At 43.1% G+C, this 10,702-nt stretch overlaps 1 protein-coding gene across 12 annotated transcripts in view; it reads right to left on the bottom strand.

Moving 5' to 3' along the window:
* Positions 1 to 278: 278 nt before the first annotated feature.
* The window catches only part of BLTP1 (bridge-like lipid transfer protein family member 1), a 705,550-nt gene continuing 695,126 nt past the window's right edge, over positions 279 to 10,702 (bottom strand). For all 12 annotated transcript variants that reach the window (XM_063920260.1, XM_063920265.1, XM_063920266.1 and 9 more), the window contains 2 exons: positions 2,021 to 2,186; positions 279 to 1,204 (listed from right to left, as the gene is read on the bottom strand). In XM_063920260.1, coding sequence (XP_063776330.1) covers positions 988 to 1,204; positions 2,021 to 2,186 — 383 coding nt within the window. In that variant the 3' untranslated portion in view covers positions 279 to 987. The remainder of the gene's footprint in view (positions 1,205 to 2,020; positions 2,187 to 10,702) is intronic.

The raw sequence follows: 10,702 nt of genomic DNA, 5'->3' as shown, positions 1-10,702 counted from the left end.
TTTGCATCTGTTTGTGCACATATTTTATGATTAGCAGCCACCAGCACTCGTTTTGCCTATTACATTCACCATAAATAATTTGAATTGTTCATGGACCACCAATCCGAGGCACCCCTACAAGTGCCCTGAGGCACCCCAGGGTGCCACAGCACACAGTTTGAGAACCACTGGGCTAACATAAGGATAACAGTGTAACAAAACCAGCAGTGTAACTTAAAACCAACTGACACAAAAAAAGATCCTATAGATTGGAAGCTTGCAAGCAGGGCCATCTTACCTCTTTATTACTCTGTCTCATTTTATTACTGTTTTGTAACCAATTTGTAAAGCTGGCACTACATGAATAACTATTAAAATAATAATAACTGGCTTCACATTGTCAACAATTTATTGTTATGGCCAACGGGAAAAAATAAAATAAAAAAACATTCACAGTTAACATTCTGCAGTTATAACAGAAAAAAACCAAACATATTGCACTTAATAAAAAGGTAATAACAAAAAACTGCAGAAATTGTACAGTGTTGAATCCCTATTTTCAGTCTAAAATATACATAAGCATGCAATGCTTTATCCTTTTCAGAATGGCAGCATGCACCACGGTAAACAGTTACATTCACAAAGGAATTAATTAACCCCTCTCATCCCTGAGTTATATCGGAGATGTATGCAGTGAACGAGGCAAATAACAGCTAAGGACTCCCCTCAGCCAGAAGTAACGGAAACTACTGTACTGTATGTTAATGTAGTGACAAAAACGTGGCAAAGGCATGTCAAATCACAACAAAGGCCATGGGATGTGACCACAGGAAGAAACGTAGCTAAAAAAAACTCCCAGGGATGAGAGATCATAGCAGTTTTTGTTTTTAAAAAGAAGCTCAAATTTGTCACTTCCACATATTGGTTAAAACCTCTTCCTGTATAATAAAAACAATTGTAACTTATTTGCTTTGATCATTGACATTTTGTTCACATTCTTGAATATGTTCAGTGCTCCTCTTTGTCCTTTCCTTTCTTTTCCTTCTCATCCTGTAAAGCAGACCCCAGCTTTTTTATGAGGACTGAGAGGACCTTATCAAGCGGATCCATGACGCCACGTTGAAGCCATTTTGGAATAGTGGTTCTGGCGTGGTGGAAACCTAATTTTTGAAGAATGTAATCTACTCCCACTGGATCAATTTTCCTTCCTGTCCAAGATATCAGCCTAAGGAGGAAAGGCAGCAGAACATGAAAGCATATATTTGGGCAGTGCAAGAGTTTAATCATGTACTTTGGCTATTACACAAAATAGTTATAAGACAAGTTACTTCCTGGAGTGTCAAGAGGTAGGCGCACAACTGAGTGACTGCTGTTCTAATTTACTGTATATCCTTGTGTTTAATTAATTTATTACAGAAATTATTTTTCAACATTCATTTCCTTACCTTTTCTTTTTTCATAAGGTTTTTGAAATACTAAGTAGAGGGCTGTGGTATTTTAAGTTGATATTAAGAATGTCTTCATATGAAATATAGACACTGATATAATGTTGAAATGCCAACAATGCGATTTTACTCTCTGAATGTAAGACTAAACCTAATCTAACCCCAACGCTTATTGCAGCCTAACTTTTACTTAATCTAACCCCAATGCTAACTGCAGCCTAACCCTAACTTTAATCTAACCACAACGCTAACTGCAGCCTGACCCTAACCTTAATCTAACCCCAACGCTAACTGCAGCCTAACCCTAACTGTAGCCTAATCCCAACGCTAACTGCAAACTGACCCTATTCTAACATCGGCTGTTAGCATTATGTCCGTGTGAACGTCGATATTCAGACAATGGTAACATTCTGAATGCCCACATTATGACTGCATAGTATAGTGAGTGGAAAAACGTACAAGGTCACAAAAATTAACATTTCTCTAAATGTATAGAATGATGACCAATGGATTTCATTGCAATTTATATTTAAAAAAAAAGAAGGCAAATTTGACTAATTAATACAATGGAATAATTTGAAGTGGTGAAGGAATACCTGAGGGTAGGCTCTAGATGCCATGTATTGCACATGAATTCCCTCCAGTCCACATAAGTGTAATTAGTGCTCTCCTCTTTTTCTTTTTCAGAAGAGCGGTCATCAATTTGTATCACAGGACTCTTCTGCCCTGAGCGAGTAGTGAAAACTCTGGGTGGAAGGACACCTAGATGGGCGTTATATAAGCAAAAATTATCATGTGACAATGGAATCACTTTTTATTTATATAGTATTTATACATGGTTGAGTCACATTATTATGGCCACCTCCCACATTTGACGTCGGCAGCACGTAGCCCATGAAGTATGTCACGTGTCGTGCGCTGGTTTGGTGGGTGTATAAGGTGTGCGATAGGTCGTCTGCACACATCACTTGTTGCTGTCATGGGTAAAAGGGGTGACTTATACAAGTTGCAGGCCTTCAGGTCAAGGGTAGCAGTATTTCTGAAACAGCGCAGTTTGTGAACTGTTCGCATGCCGATGTGGTGAAGAATGTATCGTGACTAGACAAATGGTACTATTGCGAATAACCGACGTGGAAACTGCGGAGCACCACATGCCATTGATGTGAGAGGTGAATGTCGGCTACTAAGGTGTGTGAGGGCCAACCAATACAGTGCAGCAGCTCACTGTCAAAATATACCTGTGCCAACCTACCAACACTTTATTGAGTCATGCCCAGCCAGTCTAGCCGCTGTCCATGCTGCACACCAGCTATTAGCTGGTGATCATAATAATGCGACTCGAATGTGCATTACAGATCATTGCGCAGATAATATTGTGCTAATTGTTCACAAGTTCCTGCCCCATTGGAGCTTACAGTCTAAATTTCCTACCACACAAAGACATTCACTCTAGGGTCCATTTTTTCAGAAGCCAATTAACCTACCCGTATGTTTTTGGAAAGTGGAAAAAAACCTGATCAGGAGGGAACCCACATGTACACGGGAACAACATACAAACACATAGATAAGCTTATGAACAGATTTGAACACCATGTCTCGGCACTGTGAGAAATAAATGGTAACCACTGTGTATACACATTCAATAAACAAATGTGAGACACCAATTATTAAATGTAGATGGCTAAAAGCAGCCATTAATGAATGTATTTATAGTACCAGTAACACCAAAAACAACATTGTGCAGTAACAGGGAAAATAATATGTACATTACTTGTTGTGAACTGAAAAAGGAGGAAGTACACTTACGTTAATGATGTTATCTAAGGGGGAATGAGTGCAGCACACCCAACAAAACCGGATGTAGTATCTTATTTAAAGAAATAGTGACACATAAAATAAACATGCAGGTGTTTCTCCATACATTTTTAGATTTTAACAGATTGGTGCCCAAGTGTTGGTTTGCTACATTTTGTCAAAGTCGAAAAATATTCCAGCACACACATTACGTACTAACAACACACACATGCCCACTGCGCGTGCACTTGTTCCGCCGTGCGTGCACATATCCGCAATTTGCGTATGGTCGCTCCCGCGGTCCTGCGTGTGGTATGGGTATTTACGGGGGAGTTTGTGAGCGCATAGAGGGTTATCAAAACATTACATATTTAATCCAAATAGTGCACATTGTACACATAGCCCCCCTGCACCACATCAGCAAGTATCAACAGTTTAAATGATTCCAGGACTAAGGGATTCGCCTTTGCATGATAGGAAGGGACAGACTAAGGTTATAAGGTGATGTCTAGTATCCAGCTTTAGGGTATTTTAAGGGTAACATTCCGGTGTTGGTTAGAGGAAGATCGCATGTTCCTGCGTATAGTTATGTGCAGAAGTAGAATATAGATATAAACTGTATTAACTATATATTATGTATGCGGCGGGAATCCAGAGGAGACCACCCACAAGAGCAGTTGAGAAAGACATCGCCCATCTTTTCAAATCAACCTACGACCTCTCCTGTAATGTAAAGATGCATCTCTGTGTCCAATGGACAAAGGGATTACAGTATCCATTGTATTGCTTTTGGAAGTAGTGTATAAAAAGCCTGTTGCTGCCTGGCCGGTCAGAAGACTCTTAACGCTATCTACCTGATTAGCGGAGGACTGGACCAGGAAGCGCATGCGAATATTCTCACGTATGTACATTGACTGTAGCCATTTACTCTGTTATATTGTAGTGTATAAATTGTATTGTTATCCCCTTCCAGATATTAAAGTATATCAAGAGTGTGTGCGCGCTGTGTGTACTTTGTACCCCCAGCGCGGCATTTGTACGCTAAGTCCGTACACGGTACGGGACTCTGTACGCAAATAGTGTACAAAGTACGTAGAGTGCATATTAAGTCTAGCGGCCACAGCGGCTCCATGGTAAAAGTGTGTTTAAAGGTATAGCTTTATGGTTTAAGATAATATTGACATTATCAATTGGGGGCATCGTCCGTTTTTTCCTCATACCCGCAGCCTAGCAGGTTAAAGCAAACTTTATCTATCAGCAAAGGGTGGAAGGGTATCCTACGTGAACCTTTTCCTGGCCGTAGAATACACTGGAAACCCTAAGTTATTGCTGATTAGATGACGTCTGCTCTGCATGGTTTGTAGGGATGCTGGTGGGACCCGTAAAGTAAATACGCAGCGCTATTCATTTTTTATTTTTTTTAAAAGGTCTGTGAATTTCTATTTTGGCGCCAAATGCGCACACAACACAAGCATACACCTGTACTTTGTATTTGTATACCTGCTCATATTGTTGCCATAAATACTGATTACTAGATTCATTTAGACCTGTACGGAGAAATTTGTTGCCATTTAGTTAAAATATAGAATAAATATTAAGGAAGTAAACGTAAAACACAAATACAGTCTGGCCTAGTTAAACAGGTTTATACAGAAAGAAACTGTGTTGTGTTAAGTAAACGATTATAGGTAATATCGCTTACATTTATAGAAGTGTGGGATTTGTACTATTGCGGACGTACGGTTTTTGCACACGTGTCTCGGACAAAGTACGGGACTGCGTACGCAACGTAAAGACATACGCGTGGTCGCGTGTTTACGCAACGTGCGTAAGGGTACGACCGCTAAGTACAAATTACACAATAGCAATGTTTAGTTTAGGTGCGGAACAGTAGCCACGCTACAATAGCACAAATTGCTCGGTTTCCAAAATTTAGTTTAAATAAAACCTTTTCTACTGTATTACCTCTGGGGAAAGCTATCAGTTAACAGGAAAGGATATTTTTCTGATCAGAAAACTATAGAGTTAGTGTGGGCTGAAAAAGGTGTGAATGTATTGAACCCCGCTTGGTGAACTTGGTGAGCACGGTCTAGGTGAACACGTGCAACGGAGTGTGATAAAGCTTTGTGAAGTTGTTGTTTTCTTGGTATTACACTCCGGCTGTTTTGGAGCACAGTGTGAAGACTCCAGTTATCCTACAACTTATAGATAGCAAGTGTCTATAAGCGGTACGATTGGACCGCACGGATTTGTGAGCAATACGTGGCGCAACGTGATACGAAGTTTTGCATATTTGTGCGTAAATCTCGTCATCATACGCGTTGTGTAAAACACATGCAAGAGTGATTTGTGTAAACATTGTCTTTTAGGTAGATATTCACTGGGAACGGTAAGTTACTCCTAAAGGCCCAGGGGATATAGGCCGAAGTAGGGCCTGCAACGGCTACACGTGTCTGCTAAAGAGGGCGGATCCGTGGTACTCGGAGCAGAAGAAGTTAGTGGAAGAACTTTGAGGACTTCCACCGTTAGACTACTGTGTTTGGAGCATTTTAGGAAATTTTCCCGTGTTAAAAAGGTCCACAATGGGAGCCAAGTGCACAACACAGGGACATTCCTCAGTCAGGGTTCAGACAGCAGAATTGAGACCCAGGGGGTCAGCTCGGTTGGTAATGTGGGGGAAGTATGGTCCCCACACTGAGACCTTTTGTGATGAATGGACACGAATGACTGTGGGGGATAAAGCATCATTTCATGGGATAGGTAGTTTTGATCCAGAGGTACTACACAATGTAAGGAGTACGATATGTCACACAAAATCCAGAAAACAAAGGATTAGACATACAGATTGTTTAAATTTATGGCAGCAAGAGGGAGATATGCAAAGGGAACTAGCTTACACAGCAGGTTCCAAACCTAGAAGGAAAATGATGGCAACCGCACCACCACCACCGTATATTGTAGGGGAGAAAGTGGCTACAGACAATGGCATATTGGTATCTGATAAGAGTATAGTTGATAAATGTACTAATGCTAACCCGTGCAAGTTGTATCCCATTTTAAACTTTCCTCAGGACTGTGAGCAAGAAGATGAGCCCAGCACGATATCGGCACTCTCTCTAGCAGCCACCATACAGAACACTCAGGTGGGCACGGCCCAACCAGTAAGATCAGTTGTAAGGCCCCCTAGCGGAGGGATAAGTGAGGTCGTGTCCACAGGTAAGTACGGTACCATACATTATGCAGAGACAATAGCACCTCAGATTGTGGAGTCAACTCAGAATGATGTAATTGAATTAAATCCTGTCAGGGTGATCGCAGTCCCCAATGGGAAGACTGTCACTCCCATCAGGAACATTGCTATGCATTGTCCTTGGTCCCGGACAGAATTGAGGACAATTATGTCTGAATTTCCCGATCCCAGAAAGGATCTAGTCGCATGCCAGAGGTTTAATTAAAGAATTAGGTAACGCCACCGAACCCACAAACATAGATTGGCGAACAGTGCTACGGGTATGTTTACCCTCCAATATTGACCCCGCGAAATTCATTACGGATTGTAAATTAGATGCAGAAGTACCTCTCACTGATGAGTACACTCAGGAGAATGTACGACAGATCAATCTGCAATTAGGAGTATATTTCCCTACTGTTGTCAAATGGAATAAAATCTTTTCCATAAGACAAAAAGAAGGTGAAACGGCATCTGAATATTTCCACCGGGCACTGCAGGAAATGGCTAGATACACTGGGGTCGAGGACATTAAGGAAAATGTACATCACAGGGAGGTAGCTGTGTCAGTATTAATGGACGGGTTAAAAGAGACATTAAGAACAAGGGTACAAACCACTCTACCTAACTGGAGAGGTATCTCGGTGGCTGTATTAAGAGAGTCCGCTATCGAGCACGATCGGAACGTCATTAAGCACAGGGAGTCACAGGGGGATAAGCTGATGACAGTAAGTATAAATGCCCTTACATCCATACCACATCAGCCAAAACCCCAGACCCCTGATGGTAAGTTGCATGTAGTAGTATGCTATAACTGCAGGAAGGAAGGACATTTTGCACGGAACTGCAGTTATAAAGGCACACATAAGGTATATCGACCCCCTAGACCAGGATATGAACCACATTATAATACACATGATAGGGATCAGGGATCGCATAGGAGAAGTTATGAGCCACATGCAGGGGAACCCAGGAGGTACCCACCTAGTAGGGACTGGCAGACCTCTGAAAATTCTCAGCTACCCCCCTCACATATTGTAGCTGCCAGCGCGCTGCGGGAGGGTCACAATATACAATAGGGGTTGGGCCACACCTGTAATCTGCAGCCAGTGAAGTTGATTGCTAGCCTTGGTAGTGAACCTGAGGTCACAGTTGATGTAGCTGGTAGATCACTACCTTTTCTTGTAGATACAGGGGCAGCCAGGTCAGTGTTAAATTCAACGGTAGGTATAAAAACCACGGGTAAAACAATTTCGGCAATGGGAGTAACAGGAGTAGTACAACACTACCCTTTGAGTAGACCTGCGGAGATTACGATAGGGCCTTTGCAGACCAAGCATTCCTTTTTGTTAGCTGCATCGGCTCCGACTAATCTACTGGGGAGAGATCTATTGTGTAAAATGGGGTGTGTCATATATTGTACTCCTGAGGGTATCTTCTTAGATATACCCGAGAATCACGTTCAGGAAGTGCAGGATATGTTAGACACCCCACAAAGGCTAATGTCACACTCTGCTGGTATAGACAGGTGTCCATCCAAGGTAGAGGAAATGATCTCACAAATACCGGGATCCCTGTGGACCAAAGATGGACAAGACACTGGATTGATGGCGAATGTAGCTCCCGTAGTAGTGCAAATAAAAGATGGTAGGATAGCTCCAAAAATCCCACAGTATCCTCTGAAGCCAGAGGTGGAATTAGGAGTGTACCCAGTCATAGAGCGCTTGCTACAACAGGGCATCCTAGTTAGGACATCTAGCACTGCCAATAGTCCCATCTTCCCTGTGAAAAAGAGTGGGGGGAGGGGTTACAGGCTAGTACAGGATCTAAGAGGGATAAACAAAATAGTTGAAAGCCAATTCCCAGTAGTGCCAAATCCAGCTGTCATCCTCATGCAAATTCCCCCTACTGCAAAATTTTTCACTGTCATTGACCTCTGTTCTGCTTTCTTTTCTGTCCCTCTGCACCCTGACAGCCAATACCTGTTTGCATTCACATACAGGGGAGTACAGTACACCTGGACTCGTCTCCCCCAAGGTTTCATTGACAGCTCAAGTATTTTCTCCCAGACTTTGCATGACTGTTTACAATCCTTTCAACCTGAGAGCGGATCAGTATTAATACAGTATGTAGATGACTTACTGCTGTGTTCTGATTCACTCGAATCGTCCTTGAAAGACACGAAACAGCTTCTGTTTCACCTTTCTAATACGGGACACAAGGTTTCAAAGGATAAGTTGCAGTTGTGCCAAACCAGGGTAAAATATTTGGGACATTGCTTGACGCAAGGCCTTAGACATCTTACCGCTGATAAAATACAGGCGATTCGCGACATGACTCTGCCACAAACCCAGCAACAGATCCGCACTTTCCTTGGAATGTGTGGGTACTGCTGAAACTGGATCCCAGGGTTCTCCATACTGGCCTTGCCTTTGCAAGAAATGGTCTCTTCAAACAAACCAGATCGGATCTCGCACACAGATGAGTCCGAACTGGCATTTGAGAGACTCAAACAGTGCCTATCACAGGCACCTGCATTAGGCATGCCAGATTATGGGAAACCCTTTGAACTGTACGGTACACAAAGTGCTGGGTGTGCGGCAGGTGTCCTAACCCAGAGACATGGTGATGCCAGCAGGCCGGTAGCTTACTACAGTGCACAGTTGGACACCGTAGTGCGGTCTCTCCCCACATGCTTGCGAAGTGTTGCAGCGATAGCTTTGCTAGTGAGTAAAAGCGAAGACGTAGTGTTAGGACACAACCTGACAGTCCATAAGCTCATGCAGTGTCAGCCTTACTAAACTCCGCCCAAACCAGACATGTCTCATCAGCACGGTTTACAAGGTGGGAATTAGCACTAATGGCCCCTGTAAACATCACCATAAAGATATGCAGCGCACTAAATCCTGCAACTTATCTGCCGGGTGTGCCTGGACAGGCACAAAGGGTGGAGGATGAGAATGATGGTGAAGGAGGATTTAGTGCAGATACTGACACGCATGATTGTATGGAATATCTGAACCAGACTTTCACTGCAAGACCCGACATTAGTGACAACCCACTGGAAGGCGTAGATTTAACCTTTTACACTGACGGTAGTTGCCACAGACAAATGGACTCGGGAGACTTGTGTACCGGATACGCAGTCGTAGATGACAGAGGGATCATAGAAGCTGAACCCCTGGGCCCACCGCACTCAGCACAAGTTGCTGAGCTGGTCGCCCTAACCAGAGCGTGTGAATTGGCCAAGGGTAAGTCAGCCAATATATATACAGATTCTAGGTATGCCTTTGGAGTAGTGCATGATTTCGGGGCCCTATGGCGCCTCCAAAATTTCATGACGGCAGCTGGCACACCTGTAGTGCATGCATCCCACATAAAAAGGCTTCTAACAGCGATACAAGAACCAGACAGAGTGGCTGTTATCAAGTGCAAAGCACATACTTACAACCAAGACCCAATCTCACTTGGAAACAGCCGGGCAGACGAAGCTGCTAAATCAGCAGCCACCACCCCCATACAAACAGATATCACATCACTGATGATATTCAACACCATCAACACAAAAAAATTAAGTGAAATGCAAAATTTGTGTTCCCCACAGGAAAAGGCGGTCTGGAGGTCAAAGGGATATGGCCAGGAGTCCTCAGGACTTTGGACAGGGTAAGCCAGTGGCCCCGAGAGCATATCTTCCAAGTTTAGCTGAGGCGGCACACGGTCTGACTCATCTGGGTAAAGAGGGTATGTGTAAGCTGGTGAGAGCCTACTGGTGTGCGCCAGGATTCTCTTCTCATGCGGGTAAGAGAGCAATGACATGTCTTATTTGCTTGAGGAAGAATATTGGAAAGTCAATACCAACAGAACCATCCCATATCCCGCCGACAGACAGCCCTTTTTAGGTAATACAGATTGATTTCATACAGTTACCACCCTGTAGGAATTTAAAATATGTGTTAGTCTGTATTGATGTGTTTTCCAATTGGGTAGAAGCGTTCCCTGCTGCCACAAATACTGCTACGTTCACTGCAAAGAAAATTGTGCAGGAATTTGTGTGTAGATATGGTATCCCTAGAATAATTGAAAGCGATAGGGGTACCCATTTTACAGGTGAAGTCTTTCAGGTTATCTGCAAACTGATGGGAATTAATAGCAAGCTGCACACTCCGTACCGCCCACAGGCGAGTGCGAAGGTGGAGAGAGTAAACAGCAATATTAAGAACAAGCTGAGAAAAGTGATGGCTGAAACTGGATTGTT

Source organism: Pseudophryne corroboree, chromosome 1, assembly GCF_028390025.1.
Source record: "Pseudophryne corroboree isolate aPseCor3 chromosome 1, aPseCor3.hap2, whole genome shotgun sequence".
Lineage (NCBI taxonomy): Eukaryota > Metazoa > Chordata > Amphibia > Anura > Myobatrachidae > Pseudophryne > Pseudophryne corroboree.
Note: the sequence above shows the minus strand (reverse complement) of the source record. Positions and strands in the feature narration are given on the sequence as shown.